The 17,086-nt window shown below is 33.7% G+C and overlaps 1 protein-coding gene, 3 long non-coding RNA genes and 1 pseudogene across 5 annotated transcripts; 2 read left to right on the top strand and 3 right to left on the bottom strand.

Moving 5' to 3' along the window:
- Nucleotides 1-3,481: 3,481 nt before the first annotated feature.
- On the top strand, nucleotides 3,482-5,089 carry LOC142233802 (uncharacterized). 2 transcript variants are annotated; one of them, XR_012721494.1, is made up of 3 exons: nucleotides 3,482-3,668; nucleotides 4,032-4,102; nucleotides 4,174-5,089. It is a non-coding gene; the product is annotated as an uncharacterized LOC142233802 (long non-coding RNA). The 2 variants fall into 2 exon arrangements; XR_012721493.1 differs by having other exon boundaries at nucleotides 4,032-4,097; nucleotides 4,427-5,089.
- A 1,321-nt stretch (nucleotides 5,090-6,410) lies between these two features.
- Nucleotides 6,411-8,708, top strand: LOC142235468 (putative inorganic phosphate cotransporter; annotated as a pseudogene).
- On the bottom strand, nucleotides 6,908-7,413 carry LOC142234174 (uncharacterized). Its single transcript, XR_012721578.1, has 2 exons — nucleotides 7,179-7,413; nucleotides 6,908-7,121 (listed from the first exon to the last, which is right to left on the bottom strand). It is a non-coding gene; the product is annotated as an uncharacterized LOC142234174 (long non-coding RNA).
- Nucleotides 8,709-10,513: 1,805 nt separating the features above from the next.
- Nucleotides 10,514-11,337, bottom strand: LOC142235472 (N-acetyltransferase eco-like). The gene is made up of 3 exons (XM_075306724.1): nucleotides 11,306-11,337; nucleotides 10,790-11,245; nucleotides 10,514-10,715 (listed from the first exon to the last, which is right to left on the bottom strand). The coding sequence occupies exons 1-3, from the start codon at nucleotides 11,335-11,337 to the stop codon at nucleotides 10,514-10,516; spliced, it is 690 nt and encodes a 229-aa protein (XP_075162839.1).
- A 5,117-nt stretch (nucleotides 11,338-16,454) lies between these two features.
- On the bottom strand, nucleotides 16,455-16,858 carry LOC142236657 (uncharacterized). Its single transcript, XR_012722142.1, has 2 exons — nucleotides 16,725-16,858; nucleotides 16,455-16,657 (listed from the first exon to the last, which is right to left on the bottom strand). It is a non-coding gene; the product is annotated as an uncharacterized LOC142236657 (long non-coding RNA).
- Between the last annotated feature and the right edge of the window lie 228 nt (nucleotides 16,859-17,086).

The raw sequence follows: 17,086 nt of genomic DNA on the forward strand, positions 1-17,086 counted from the left end.
TATGTAGTGTAGTGTATTATTATATATTTTATTTTGATGAAAATGAATAAATTATACATAATAAATTATTCATAGAATTTTGGCTTTGACTTTCAATTTGAAGTGGGAATATCATTCATACAAATTTAGGTTGAAAAGTATTTGCAACGATGTTAATTTTGAATTTGACTCGCATCGAAAATTGTTTGTCAAATTATTGAGTAGCAAGTCATTTCAATTTGAGGATAACACTTGAGATATTATTGCTAATGTGTTGAATTTCACTGTTGAGGGTAATGTCTGTTTTTTGTTGAGAACGCGATTTTCTCAACAATTTCTCAACTTGAATATTACCCTAATCCTTTGAAAAAATGTTTGAAAAATTGTTGAAATTTAGCATTTTCAAACGTTTGTGTTTATTGGGAATTGGTCGATATCGGTCCATAATTATATATAGCCCTCATATAAACCGATCCCAAGATTTGACCTCAGGAGCCTCTTGAAAGAGTAAAATTCATCCGATCCGGTTGAAATTTGGTACGTGGGTTAGTATATTGTCTCTAACAGCCATGCAAAAATTGGTCCACATCGGTCTTTAGTTAAATATAGCCAATGGCCAATCACACAACATTTGGTCCATATCGCCAAAAATAATCTACGAAATCTGTATTTATATAGCAATTGTTTTAATTTTTTATTTCTTAGAAAATTTTATCAAACCAAAACTAACTTGTTGAATGCGCCATTTTTGGTGGGTTAGAAACTTGGATGCCTACATAACACTACCGCCAAAATCACACCAAAAGATAATTACAAACAATTAAATACACGTTCGCATGCTTTGGGCAGGTGAGAAATCATTTGTTGAGGCTCAAAAAATGGATAATATAGAAAAGAGGATTACACACACGCACACATTTCGTGTATTTGCATGCCATGACTATAACAAAGCCTATCACTAATCCAATAATTAAAAGCTTTTACAATCTTCTTTAACAAGAAAGACGAAAGTCATTTATGATTTATCGGTTTAATAAAAAAAATTAACAAATACAAAATAGATTGTTTTCGCTTAATATGATATAAATGAGAAAGAGAAATATGTAGTGGTGAATTAAAGCCCTTAGAACAATTGAAGAGCTTGATATAATATCGTATGGATTTATGGTTATTCTTTAATGAACTAAATGTAGCACCATTTTTATTTATTTTTTATGAATTACGTCAATGTACCAAGGCCAAAGGGCTAATTTGGAACAATATCAGTATCAGTAATTATAAGTCCATATGATAGGAACAATTTAAATGTGTAAAGAGGAGAGCAGCAAGTGCAAGAGAGAGATACATATAATAAAATTTGGTATTGTATATCTAATTAGAAACTGGCACTGGTTCAAGAAGGGCTGTGGAGGCGGAGTCTGAAGATTTTGCTGGAGCCGGAGTATCAAAAATTTTGCTCGACTCCGACTCCGGCTAAACTAAATTTTTTTAAACACTTCATATATTTGTAAGTAAACACGTTTGTACGAAAATTAGTTTCCATTGCGTTATTCATTCGAGCAATGTACGGCACGACTGTAAATGAAAATCAACTTCCAATTACGGAGATCATTTTATCTCTATAGAAAATTTAGTCAAAATTTTATGTCTGTAAAAATGTTATTTCTATAGAAAATTTAGTCAATATTTTGTTTCTATATAATATTTTGCAAAATTTTATTTCTACAGAAAATTTTGCAAAATTTTATTTACTACACTTTTTCAAAATTTTATTTCTATTGTAATTTTGTCAGAATTTTATTTCTATAAAAAATTTGTATTCAAAATTTTATTGTATCAAAATGTTTGTTTCGAATTTATTTCGGCATAAGCCGGCTATCAATGTAAAACCTTTTTTCGGAGGGTTCAAGTGTGGTTTTTGTTGGGTTTAATAAACTGCCTGAATTTATTCTGATAATTGGTTGATAGTTTTGCTGCAAGTAGAGGATGCTGATGAGGAATGTGGTAATTCCGAAACGTGCGTCCATCCAACCATCTTGCAGTCTATAGGGCTTTGCCCAAATAAATTTGACAAACATTCTTTTCCTCTGTTGGTTAAGCTACTCTTGTAGTTTAGTCAATGTATGGTTTTAAGCTGAAATAAAAAAATAACAACATTGTATCAAAATTTTATTTCTATAGAAAATTTTGTCAAAATTTTATTTCTATAAAAAATTTATTCAAAATTTTGATTATATAGAAAATTTTGCAAAATTTTACTTACTACACAAACATGTTTTTAAAATTTTATTTCTATAGAAAATTATGTCAAAATTCTTTTTCTATAAAAAAAATTTGTGTCTTTAGATAATTTTGCAAAATTTTACTTCTATTGAAAATTTTTCCAAATTTTATTCTATAGGAAATTTTTGCAAAATATCACTTCTATGGAAAATTTTGCAAAATTTTGTTCAATACACAATTTTTTTTTCAAATTTGTATTTCTATTGATATTTTTTTTTTCAAAATTTTATTTCTACAATTTTTTTTTTTCAAAATTGTATTTCTATAGAAATTTTTCACATTTTATTTCTATAACAAATTTTCTCAATTTTTTTCTTACTGATGCTCACTGATACTCACTACCTAAGCCGAAAACTTGTACAGATGACTCAAATTTTCCTATACCTCTAATACATATCTATCGACTGATGAATCATAAATGCGTTGTTCCGAAATTGCCATCAAAAATTGTAAATATATTTGTAAATATAGGACAGACATTGCCCTAAATTTGAAATATAGAGTTCAATTGGCAACAAGTGTGAAATTAAGACCTGTTTCTACACATAAATAAATACGATACTTTATATCGATCCATTTATGATACCCCCACAATAGAACTACAAATTAAAATGAGATTTAGTTATATTGCCCGGAGTCGAGCTGATGAAAAATGCTGGAGTCGGAGTCGAGCAAAATTGACTCGGCTCCACAGCCCTGGGTTCAACAGACTCTTCTGTTACAATTATGTCATTGGGAGAAGGAACTTCCGCGGCATGCGCTAGTATTTCATTGACAGCCTTGCAATACAGGACAATTGCAAGTTAGATTTAGACTTTTCCTTTTGTTTCTTCTTGGACTTGCAATTGTTTGCCAGTGTCTGCTTTAGTTCTGCACAATTCTTGGACATAATTTCCATTTTATCCGTGTCCGCAACACTTGTAATCGGCTTTGTTTGTAGTGGCTCAGGCTCTGGGGGTAAGGCAGATATAGGTGGAATTTCATTTTGTAAAGCTCTCAATAGCTTTTGGAATTGTTCCACTTGTTTAAAGAACTATTTAAATCCATCCATTTTCCAAATCCATTTCACTACCGACAAGTTGATTTAGGGCAAAAACAATTATGCAAATTACCACCACAAACTTTGGTTTATTAATTTTTTGTTTATGGATCTATATTTAATATTATCAAAATTCACTTGTTGCTATATATTGGCGGTCTCTATCCTCTTTTTTTATTTTGTCACAGCCCGGAGGCTACTGCCATCTGGAGGGAGGAACCGAGTTGCCGTACGCTGGTTGCTGATCGGTGTTGCCGGCTTTTGGCTCAGTCTATGGGGCGCGGTTCATTGGCAACTCAGTCCTCTGGCAGCTGACAAAAAAACAAAATATTTAACCAGCTTTGGAGGACAGCACAAAGACCAACAAGTACGTATCACAAAAATTAACATCCACACAACTTACCACCCATATTGGCTTGCCGGCATGCCGGTTTTCCAAGGCATGCCGTGGCCTGACCCTCCCCAACCATGGTGTCCCCGTGGCCCATCAACTCGGGACACCCCAAAAACTACTCACCTGTTCTTCAAATCACCTTTTACCTTTTCCTTTTAAAACCTACTATTCCTCCATCTTTAAATTAATTTCCAAAAGCCAATATTTCAATTCATGACGTTATAAAAGCTTGTGGTTTTATTTAAACTAATTCTAACAATATTCTTCAATTTAAACAAAATGCAAAAACAAAATATATAAAAATTCTATTTCTAATTATTTTTGTCTATTTCCCAGGAATAGATGATGAAACCTTCCAGTCTTCTCCTTTTCGTTTCCTGTCTTTTCCGTCCGTCCGTCAAGGTAAGGTAAGTATCGTATCGTCGACAAGTAAAACTTTCTGCCAATAAACTAGATTTTATCTTCCTTTATTTTCTAGCATTATTCACTGTCCATTCCAGGTCTTATGGGGAGCGCATTATACATATCACTGGAGGACACAATTCACCAGTCCTTAAATTACTAAACCAAGTCCTAGGGTGAGCTCAACCTAACACTGTTGCCCAAATACGGCACTATTTAAACTTCCCAGGCTTTAATGTAATCCCCCTAACAGACTATAGATAAACTAGTGAATCTAGATAAAAATTCAAATACTAATGAATCTCTTTCTCTTCTTTTTTTATTCACAGAAGTTTAATGTACAAGTCCGTCCGTCCGTCAAGGTCTAAATCATGTACCTGTCCAAGTTCCAGTCAGACAAAAGAAAAGGAAGCATTCACGGTACCTGGGCGCTGTGGGATGACCAGCGCAACACCAATGGCCATAAAGCTGGAGCGGATGAACCAGATGTGTAAGGAGTCAGGAGGGTCGCATAAACTGGCTCTGCCGGAAAAACTCGGTGCCGCGCGAGTAGCGTCAAATGGAGGTAGACGAACGATGAGTGTCGCAACAATTTTACTGGATGGTTATTCTCTTTAAATTATAGTGTCTTTGCGGTTGCGTTTTTTTTTTATCTTTTAAAATAGCATTTCTTTTATTATATTTTATTTGCCTTTTTTAAAGTTCTCCTTTTCCTTTTTGTTTGTTTCAGGCCAATTAGGTTTAAGTCTAACTTTAAGTTTGTTTTACTTTTCTACTTTAGCGTTTAACTTTAGTTATACGTTTATTTAATATTTTTTTTTAGCGTTTAAGTTTAGCTTTTAACTTGATTTCAATATTTAGCGTTTACATTCAATTTCAAGTTTATTTCACCTTCCTTTTTTTTAGCGTTTTAAATTTAGATTTAAATTTATAGTACTTAATGTTGGCAAATTGTAACACAATAAAGCTTCTTTTAATAGTTCGAAATTAAATTGTGCATATTCATTTTTTTTATTCGCCATAAATAAACGCAAATCTTTGTTTACATTCACATTTGAGTGTCTCTCTTGTGTTTTTTTTTATTTACTTAAACTTGCTGAACAAAGGCTTTATTTAATTTCAAACAGACAATCAACCGCACTTTCCTTTTCACCATCCAACGACACCACCTCACTATCTCGCGTCCAAAACCAGAATGAACTGACGCTTCAATCATCAGAACCTCCATTATTGACGCTACATTCGCCATGATCCCAAGCTTTCCCAGCCATTTTTTCCCCAACTTCCAAAACATCATTTAACCAAAACATCTGTCAGACATCCTCTCATAGAGAATGTTTATTGATACCCACCATCTCTCGCTCTGCCTACTTCCTAATGTAGCCAATAGATGGCGCTTGCCTACATAGTGTTACCCATCAAACAAGTGGGCGCACATGACAATTTGTAAACAAAAAATTTCATTTTGACATCTGGGGACCAAGTGTTGCCAATCCAAATCGAGCTGAAATTTGAACTGAAATTTTTTTGCGTTTTATTTTAGCACTGGTTATCAGTGCAAAAAGAAAACAGCACTAATTTTATGCAGCATACAACCAAATTTATCGGCATTGGTTATTGTAACCAATTGAATGGTTATGAGAATTTCGTTTTGATCTTGTGAACTTTTTATGGTCGTGTTGAATGTATAATGGGGAAAATAATCAAAACATTGTTCTTGTAACAAATAATAAGTTACTGACATCATTTCCTCATTGTAATGATCGAATTCCAACCAACCATTTCTCTGGGTGTGGGATATCTTCTACACGAGCACTGTCGTCCGGAATAACTGTAGTGGGATTCTGTATTTTTTCACGATAATCGCATCGTTTACGTTGTCTACGAAAAAACGTGTTTGCACTAACGATCTTGTCATTCTGTACCTAATCTGTAGCAACTGTTGTTTAAGCTGCGTTGTGCTTGGCAACCCTGCTACGAAAAACGGTGGAATGACAAAACCAGTTTGCAAATTTAAATGAAAAACACAAAGCCGGAAGAGAAAAATGGTCGATATTCTCAATCTATATGAAATTCCCTTTAGTTTAAGACCATTTAAGGCAGTTCCGACCGACAAAATTCTTAAAACGGTTTAGAACCTTCGGATTTTTAAAATATTGCAGAAAACTCTTTTGTAATAGAGAAGGGATCCATTTTTTCCTATTAAAAGTAAAATACATTATTAAAGACCCTAGTTTACATGAGGGCTGTTTTATTTTTGCACTGATAACCAGTGCTAAAATAAAACGCAACACTTTTACCCCAGCTGTCAAAATGAAGTTTTTTGTTTACAAATAAAAATGGAGGTAGAGACCACCTATTTATAGCAAAAAGTGAAATTAATAACATTAAATATAGATATCAAAAACAAACAAAAACAATTAGTCTTTCAATTGCCATTACCCAATTAGTCGTAAAAAGGAATCATACAGAAGAAGGTGAAGCGGCGGTGTGTCCAGCAGGTGATTTGGACTCTGATTATTCGAGTGGTGGTGATTATGAATGGTCCGAAGAATCCCTGCCAACATTTTTTGAATTTGGGGACTCTTTTGAGAATCCCCACTACGTCGAAAACAATCATATACGACATCAAAAACTCGTCGGAAAAGCGCCGTCACTATTGAGAAGTTGTACCACGCCAAGTTACTACAAAAATGTTTCGCATGAGTGCAATTATTAGGTGCCTTTATAGATCAATTTAGAACGACGCCAATAAGGGACCCTCCAAACAATCAGAAAAAGTGCATTTTAAGATAGTTGTAAAAGAATCATTGTGGTCGAGTAAAACACGTTTGTTTAGATATTTATTAATTTGATTAAACATTTACAAATTCTTAAAAATATAGCATTTATACCACTATCACATTACATTTAACATAATTTTTGGCATTAATGATGATGTTGAGTTACAAGTAGCGAGTTACATGTTGCTGCGTCTATCAACCAGTGTTTTTATTCCATGGAGGCAGCGTGTCTGTAAAATATCTGCAAAACAATCACTTTATTCCATTTGGAAAATCACCAAATTGTTCACCAATATACCTTTCACAATTTTAAGCGTATAATCTATGTTTTCAGAACTTTATTTTCGTTTTTATTTAATTAAAATATAACAAGCTGGTTGCGCTTGGCGTTTCACAAAAAAATGGCTTTTTTAACAGTAGGGATGGCAAATTACTTGCATGTACTTTTTGATGTACCTTTTCATGATGGTTGAAGTGACATTTACGAGTCTGTGGTAACGATGAGGTTGAAATGGAACTTTGAAATGCTGGCAGGGATTACAAGGTTTAATTCTGTCCTCATTCTATATTGGTTATTGTAACCCATATTCCTGGTGGTCTATTGGCTGAAAAATTCGGTGGTAAATGGACTTTGGGTATTCTATCGACGGCTATTTTCACTTTGGTACACCAATCGCCATTACCGAAGGGGGTTCCACAGCTCTTATCATTGTTCGCATATTGATGGGGTTGGGCGAAGGTACTACTTTCCCAGCTTTAAGTGTTCTACTATCACAATGGGTCCCTCTAAAAGAGCGTGGAAAATTGGGTGCCTTGGTTTTGGGTGGTGGTGGTAGGTACTATATTGGCTAATTCCCTATCCGGAGTACTTTTGGATGCCTATGATTGACCTATTGTATTTTACCTCTTTGGTGGTCTTGGTGTTTTATGGTTCATATTTTTCAGTCTCTTATGCTTTAGTGACCCCGCCTCTTATCCCTACATCAAACCCAGCGAACGTGATTACTTCGAAAAAGAAATGGGCTCCATTGTTCGCAATGAAAATCTTCCACCCACACCCTGGAAGGCTATTTTAACTAATTTACCTATGATTGCTTAAGTCTGTGCTCAAATCAGTCATGATTGGGGCTTCTACATTATGGTTACCGATTTACCCAAATATATGTGTGATGTTATGCAATTCTCCATCAAAGCTAATGGCTTGTATTCATGTGGATTTTCTCGATTTCATCTGGTTTCATTGGTGATTGGTTGATGGACAAAAAGATTTTGAGTATTACAAATACCCGTAAAGTGATGACTGCTGTTGCTGCATTTGGTCCTGCTATTTTCATGGTTGCTGCATCCTATGCTGGTTGTGATCGTGTTGCTGTTGTGGCCTTCATTACAATTTGTAATGTGCTTTCTATGCTGGCATGAAACTTAGCCCACTTGATATGAGTCCGAATTATTCGGGTACATTGATGGCCATCACTAATGGTATTGGTGCTATAACTGGTGTAATTACACCATATTTGGTGGGAGTTATGACACCAAATGATACATTACTGGAATGGCGTTTGTTATTCTGGGTGGCTTTTGCTGTTCTCTGTGGTACTGTTGTAGTTGATTGTATTTGGCCTTCGGGAGAAGTTCAACCTTTCAATGATCCACCAGCAGTGAAAGATATTGAAAACGAAGAACGTGGCAAAAATAAGGAAAAGAATTAAATTCCACAAGACTGTTTGCAAAACGACAACAGAAATGCAGTAAATGGATTTAGTTTTAACCTAAGTCCAAAAATTAAAAAAAAAGTTATTTGGTACAGATAACTTGGAGAAACAATAAATCAGTAGTGGGATTCTGTATTCAATTTTAATGATGAATCGCATCGTTAAGATGGGATAACAAGAAAAATAACATCCAAGGTATTCGGTAGACGTTTTAAACTACATTTACAATCGTTTAAAATCAGCTGTGTTGTTTTCTGTGCAGATAACAATAAATACTTCATTAAGTAAACAACGAAGATTTTTTGGTTGTTTATTTTCTCTAATGAATTCACGTTATCAGCAGAAAATTTCATTCATGCAAAATAGGGTCTTTAATTATGTACGCTACTTTTAATAGGAAAAAAATTGATCCCTTCTCTATTACAAAAAGAGTTTTCTGCAATATTTTAAAAATCTGAAGGTTCTAAGCCGTTCTAAGAATTTTATCGGGCGGAACTGCCTTAAATGGTCTTAAATTAAAGGGAATTTCATATAAGTTGAGAATATCACCCATTTTTCTCTTCCGGATTTGTGTATTTCTTTTAAATTTCCATACAATTTCCAATTTTGCAAACTTTTTTTGTCATTCCACCGTTTTTCGTAGCAGGGTTGCCAAGCGCAGCGCAGCTTAAACAACAGTTGCTACATATTAGTTACAGAATGACACGATCGTTAGTGCAAACACGTTTTTTCGTAGACAACGTAAACGATGCGATTATCGTGAAGAAATACAGAATCCCACTACAGGATTAATTTAATTTAATGATGTCTTGCTACCAAATGTGTATTTAAAGGAGATAATTGATTTATTCTCAGAAAACAGTATTTTCACTGTTTTAAGTTTGTTTTTATTTAAAAAGCACAAAACGTTTAATTTTAAAAACAATCGAACTAAAAGCCTTAAAAATGGTACCATCATTTATTCTATTTTATTAAGCCAACTGCCTAAAAATTTGACAATAACAATTGGAAAATTACCGAGAAGTATTTATTTTTGTCATTACATTACTTGTAACTCATCGAAATGTAATGCAACGTGTAATGAAAACTGATGCCAATTGTAATGGGTTGTGGTTACCTAGTTTTTTCTGGGTAACTATGGCAACCGTGCTTGGAGACAGAGAAGTGTATGGAGTTAAAAACAGACTATGTAAAAAATAAATTGATACTTTTTCTTAAAAATGTTATTTATTCAGGATTAAAAAACACACACTTTTTAGTAAGGTTGTTTCGGTGCTGATGGAACCTTAAATTGTAATGATTTGCTTAAAACAATCCGAATAGAGTATGTAATAAAAAAACAAATATTCTTACAAATGAAAAAAATATGTTTGTATGTATATATGTTGGTTTAAAATAACAGTTGACAAACATGTAAGCAACTTGGAGTAATAAAAAGAACGTTAACATTTTTGTATGATGATTATTCAAAGCGAATGGTTTTTATGTACAGTTCAAATATATTTCGGATATGTTACTATAGATTATGCGTTAATATTTAAAAATCCATTTTGAATGCAAAAATAATTGCCCATACTATACAAAGAAATTTAATAGGTTATCCTGATGGGGGAGCAAGTAAATAAAGTAAATACTCTATACACTACCCCATCATCCTGATAGCCATGTAAAATTTCTATCTTAAGATTTAAACTAAAAAGCGATTGTTTTTAACAGACAGATGAAAATGAGGCATTTTCTGATTTTAATTCCATAAATATAAAGTTTAGGGGCATCATTATTTCTATAAAAAAAAAAAAAAAAAAAAAAAACAAAATGATAAACATGCAAAATAAAATCTAAAAATAGACCAATTGATTTCCAGCATAATTGTCTTATATCGATGGAGTAACAATCTCTAAATTATCTGCATATTTTCAATTTATTGATAAACCAAAAAGTTATCGGTTTGTGTAATTTTCTGAGCGAAACTTTCACCCATTTCAGTGGGGGCACTAAAGGCTATTTTATCCAAAGGTATTTCTTCACCATATATCGTATTTAATTGCACTGCTTGTATCAATTTGGTAGCGATGTGGAATCGCCTATGTAAAGGGGAAACCCATATGCGTAAAATGCCACACCTAAAATCGGAAGGAAATTAAGAATTTTTTACTCGTTTGTTTGTTTTCTTTTGTTGTTTGAAGGTTTAACTTACTTGGCTTCAAATTGTTCTTCTGTACAACAATCAACACCATCCACACACATATATTTGTTGGCCTTTTCAAGTGGTTGGACCAAACATGAGCCCACAATTTGCATTTTTCTTACGGCGAAATAGGCAACAAACGTTTTTGGTACAATGTACGACGAAAAGCCCCGCTTTTTATCGACAATTTTCAATATATCCATTAGACGTTCCTTACGTGTCAAGGCAGTTGATTCTGTTAAGCGGATAATGCGACCATCGGGCCCCCATTTGGGATATATGGCCATGATGTCCTCATCTATCCAACCCTTAAAGTGCAAAACATGAAGAGAGGCGTGAAAATCACGATGGAGTTTTTCTTCTTCGGGTTCATGGACTGTATAGATTAAGCTGCATTGTTTGCACTGGTGGGCTCCAAACTCTTTTTGTCCAGCATCTATTTGATACTGATCATGACCTGCCTGCCTGCATTCCAGGAGCGAGGTTGTTTTCGTTTAGTTTCTGGCACTGTCAATGGTTGACAACCTCTCATTTGCATTTTTCTCGGCTATATTCATATTCGCCCTCGGAGAGAATTTCAATAGACATATTTTCATAAGATTCCACTGGTATTAAAACATAAAGAAAGAGGTTTACGCTTAGCTATTTAAGCATTTGTTAGACAATAGTTCTATCTTTCTATAAGGGTCACAATTTTATCAAACCCCAATATAAAGCACTGAATTCACTAAAATACCTGAAAGTTTTGAAGGAGTACATCTTTGTTCTATTCCTACATCTAATGAATGTTAGTTGGAAATTGTTGGCTGCCTTCCAAACAACTCTTCCAATTCATCCATGTATGGAACACAAGTAGCACCAGCGCCTGTGCGCCCAGCATTGTCTTTTGCAGATTTATAGGCCCTTAACAAAGATTTCATTTTATTTTCCAGGCTTTCTGGCGTTATGCTGGTATCCTAGTAAATGGGATGTATTAAATATTAAATTGTAAATATGATTCTAACCTTAAACCCTTGAAAAATCATGTCCTCCAACACACATGAATAGGCGCTTATTTCTCTACGAGGATCTTCAATATCCTCTTTCCTTGCACTATAGCACGATAAAAAAAGGAGCGTTTCAGATTTGGTCCACCCTCTTCTTTTCCTATAATTTATAAATAAATTATTAAACAAAATCTAGAAATATTTCTTGTACTTACAATTTCTGCGACATGTTTGTTATTTATTTTCGTTTGATATTTTCAGTAGTTGCCAATCCAATTTTTGTAGTTGCCAACTCATATTTTGACAACTACAAAATTATCTTACCATGGTAACTCTGGTGCGACTTGCACTGATAGTTGCACTGGATAGAACACCAGTGCAACGAATCACATACAAAAGTTCCATCCAGTGCAAAAAGAAAACAGCCCTATGAATGAAATTTCTGCTGATAACGTCAATTCATTATAGAAAGTAAACAACCAAAAAATCTTCGTTGTTTACTTAACGATGTATTTATTGTTATCTGCCCAGAAAACAACACAGCCAATTTTAAACGATTTACAACATTAATCACATACTGTAATTTAAAAGATCTTTGTATATCTTGTAGTGTGTGAATGAATAAATAAATAAATAAATGAAATGATTGTAAATGTAGTTTAAAAAGACTACCGAATAGCTTAGTTGTTATTTTTCTTGTTATCCCTTCTTAACGATGCGATTCATCGTTAAAATTGAATACAGAATCCCACTACTGATAGTCTGTAAAGCGCATTAGAGCAATGCTTATACTCAATACGCTTTCAACCATTTTTTCAAAGAATTAGCTTAGAATTCAATTTGAGAAATTGTTGAGAAAATGGCGTTCTCAACAAAAAACGGATATTACCCTCAATAGTAGAATTCAACACGTTAGCAACAATTTCTCAACATATTAGCAACAACTTTTCAAACTAAATTTCATTTTAAAGGCCGGTATGCACCTCTAGCGAAATTTTCGGTAGAAAAAATTTATTTAAGTCTACAACAAAAAAACAGGGCTGTGTACACAAATTTTAAACCAGCTAATCGCTTTTAAAAATTGTTAATATATGTTCCAAATATTCCTCAAATAAATTGTTTATTATTTACAGACCTTTTAAAACTTTTACGCACACAATGATTGTAATAAATTAAATGTTTGCTGCCAAAATATGCTTTTAACAACCCTGTTATTTTCATTAGAGGTGCGTACCAGCTTGCGAAATTGAACGCTACCGAAAATTTCGTTAGCATAAATAGCAATGCATTTCTTATGGGAATGAAGTTTTTCGCTAGAAGTGCATACCGGCCTTAATGCTTCAAACCTATTGGAAAATGTGTTGAAGGCAAGCAATTTGCGAGGCTATTTGAATTAACAGGTTGACTGATAAGTCCCCGGTCTAACTAAGAAAAACACATTTTTTTGTCAAAATTCGTTTTTATAATTCAACATAGTTCCATTCAAGAGCGATACAACGATTATAACGACCTTCCAATTTTTTGATACCATTTTGGTAGTACTCCTTCGGTTTTGCCTCAAAATAGGCCTCAGTTTCGGCGATCACCTCTTCATTGCAGCCAAATTTTTTTCCCTGCGAGCATCCTTTTGAGGTCTGAGAGTTGATGGTTTTCCCTTCTCAAGATAATCGATAAAAATTATTCCATGCGCATCCCAAAAAACAGAGGCGATTACTTTGCCAGCGGACTTTTGAGTCTTTCAACGCTTCGGAGACGGTTCACCGGTCGCTGTCCACACAGCCGACTGTCGATTGGACTCAGTGGTGTAGTGATGGAGCCATGTTTCATCCATTGTCACATATCGACGGAAAAACTCGGGTGTATTACGAGTTAACAGCTGCAAACACCGCTCAGAATCATCAACACATTGTTGTTTTTGGTCAAATGTGAGCTCGCACGGCACCCATTTTCCACAGAGCTTCCGCATATCCAAATATTGATGAATGATATGACCAACACGTTCCTTTGATATCTTTAAGGCCTCTGCTATCTCGATCAACTTCATTTTACGGTCCTTCAAAATCATTTTGTGGATTTTTTTGATGTTTTCGTCGATAACCCCCTCTTTCGGGCGTCCACTGCGTTCACCGTCCTCCGTGCTCATTTCACCACGCTTGAATTTTGCATACCAATCAATTATTGTTGATTTCCCCGGGGCAGAGTCCGGAAACTCATTATCAAGCCAAGTTTTTGCTTCCACCGTATTTTTCCCCTTCAGAAAACAGTATTTTATCAAAACACGAAATTCCTTTTTTCCCATTTTTTTTCACAATAACAAAAGTTGATTCACAAAAGACGCTCTATCTCACAAACTAATGGACTTACAGATGTCAAATTTTGACACGAATCATTTGAAGGTTGGTACTATATAAAAATATTATGCATTTAATACTAGCGACGCCATCTATGTGTCAGACCGGGGACTTATCAGCCAACCTGTGAAAGTTGAATATGGGATTCACCATGGCTGAACAAGAAGGTTAAATCATGGGCCCATATGATTACAAGTTTTTTTATTTCGACAAAATTTTAAGATGTCAAAATCATGTTTATGGTGATTGCAGCTATCCAAATGACACTGCAAATGCATCTCAAACCAACTCGCGCATTCATAGCTGGAGAATTGTTCAAAGATGACTTGAGTATCTTGATAACATATTCCAGAACCAAAATACCACGCACATCAGTTTTTAAACTGCATCATAAACTGTTTTTGTTAATAGTTGGAGAAGATCCATTAGACTGACTTCCGTTCTTAACTTTGGTGGGTATTATAGTCTTATTTGTCTCATATCGGCGTTCCTCGGATGAATTATCCACTTCACAATCACTCATAGGTGACACAATTAAATTTGAACCTCCCAATAAACACAGTATGAGCGTTTTTCAAATGCAACAACTTTTCAGTTTGAGGGTAAATATAATTTTCAACATAAATTCAACTTGACTTGAAATAGCTCATCTTCAATACATCTTCAAATTGTTTGCGAATTACTTCCAATTTGCCAAAATGTTGACGAAATCTTTGAAAAGTTGTTGAAGATAATATGAGAAAACTTTGACAAAACACTACCCTAAAATGCAACGAAAAAACCATGTGGTTTTCAATACTTATTTGTGCAACGAAGTTCGTGGTCAATTGCAAGAAATAAAAAAATGGAAAATTTTAGACAAATAACCAAATAGTTTATAAAAATAGGTAAGTGAAAATAAAAAATGAAATAAAACTTTAAGGAAGTCACTACCCTGCCAACATTTTTTGAATTTGGGGGCGCTTCTGAGAATCCCCACTACGTCGAAAACAATCATATACGACATCAAAAACTCGTCGGAAAAGCGCCGTCACTATTGAGAAGTTGTACCACGCCAAGTTACTAGGAAAAAGTTTCTCATCAGTGCAATTATTGGTACGTCAATATGAAAAATTAAATCAACACTTTAGAGAAGTCACTAAATTTAAATCTCTTTGCAGAAAACCAAAATCTTTGGATGTTACATTCTTGCAAACATTAAGAAGCTGACCAATGAAAAATGAGTGGCTTATCGACAAGAAAAAGTTTCCAGAAACATTACAAGTGTAACCAATTAAAATTGTTAAAAACAACAAATTGTTGAAATCAACAACTTCTGGATGAAAATGGGCATCACATCGTCAGTTTAATTCATATGCTATTATCAGTTTAAAATTGATATTTTGTGAATTCCTTCTGCTGGAAATCAATTCTAACACGTGGTCCAGTACGTTCCTAATTTCAAATTGCCCGCTTGTTAATAAATTTTAATGCTGTTTTATGACACCAAAAGGAAGGAAAACGAATTATCAAAGTGTTTACTAATAATGTTTAAGATATTTAAAGTTTTGTTGTTTTTTTTGTTCTTATTTCTTGATATGTTTAATAAGATTATTATTTATCAATTGGTATTGTAGTGTATTATGTAGTGTAGTGTATTATTATATATTTTATTTTGATGAAAATGAATAAATTATACAAAATTCATAGAATTTTGGCTTTGACTTTCAATTTGAAGTGGGGATATCATTCATACAAATTTAGGTTGAAAAGTATTTGCAACGATGTTAATTTTGAATTTGACTCGCATCGAAAATTGTTTGACAAATTATTGCATTTCAATTTGAGGATAACACTTGAGATATTATTGCCAATGTGTTGAATTTCACTGTTGAGGGTAATGTCTGTTTTTGTTGAGAACGCGATTTTCTCAACAATTTTTCAACTTGAATATTACCCTAATCCTTTGAAAAAATGTTTGAAAAATTGTTGAAATTTAGCATTTTTCAAACGTTTGTGTTTATTGAGCTTTATTTTTCTCTGGATTTTAATTATTTTTTCAGGACAATTGAAGGAATAAGTAATTGTCACTTTTACCAATGTCCCTGCCAACATTTTTTGAATTTGGGGGCGCTTCTGAGAATCCCCAGTACGTCGAAAACAATCATATACGATATCAAAAACTCGTCGGAAAAGCGCCGTCACTATTGAGAAGTTGTACCACGCCAAGTTACTACAAAAAGGTTTCACATGAGTGCAATTATTAGGTGCCTTTATAGATCAATTTAGAACGACGCCAATAAGAGACCCTCCAAACAATCAGAAAAAGCACATTTTAAGATAGTGGTAAAAGAATCATTGTGGTCGAGTAAAACACGTTTGTTTAGATATTTATTAATTTGATTAATCATTTACAAATTCTTAAAAATATAACATTTATACCACTATCACATCACATTTAACATAATTTTTTGCATTAATGATGATGTAGAGTTACAAGTAGCGAGTTACATGTTGCAGCGTCTATCAGCCAGTGTTTTTATTCGATGGAGGCAGCGTGTCTGTAAAATATTTGAAAAACAATCACTTTATTCCATTTGGAAAATCAAAAATTGTTCACCAATATACCTTTCACAATTTTAAGCGTAAAATCTATGTTTTCAGAACTTTATTTTCGTTTTTATTTAAATAAAATATAACAAGCTGGTTGCGCTTGGCGTTTCACAAAAAATAAAATGGCTTTTGTAAAAGTAGTGATGGAAAAATACATGAATGAAGTACATTTTGTACTTTATGATATGCTGCCCCCCATCACAGTAGGATGGTTGTAGTGACATTTACGAGTCTGTGGTAGCGATGAAGATGAAATGGAACTTTGACATGCTGGCAGGGGTCATACGATTCTTTTATCAGCTGATTTTGACTTCTTAAAATTGTAAACAACATATTGAAATTTGTTGTTTTTGTTATCGTGATTCAACCTCCTTATT

The sequence above is a fragment of the Haematobia irritans genome, chromosome 4, assembly GCF_050003625.1.
Source record: "Haematobia irritans isolate KBUSLIRL chromosome 4, ASM5000362v1, whole genome shotgun sequence".
Lineage (NCBI taxonomy): Eukaryota > Metazoa > Arthropoda > Insecta > Diptera > Muscidae > Haematobia > Haematobia irritans.

Excerpts from the sequence above, each read along its gene's own strand:
- LOC142235472 (XM_075306724.1), bottom strand. The coding sequence starts at position 11,337 with ATGAATATAGCCGAGAAAAATGCAAATGAGAG. Across the intron at positions 11,246-11,305 it reads GAGAAAAATGCAAATGAGAG|GCAGGCAGGTCATGATCAGT; the intron begins GTTGTCAACCAT and ends CCTGGAATGCAG. Across the intron at positions 10,716-10,789 it reads GAAGAACAATTTGAAGCCAA|GTGTGGCATTTTACGCATAT; the intron begins GTAAGTTAAACC and ends TTCCGATTTTAG.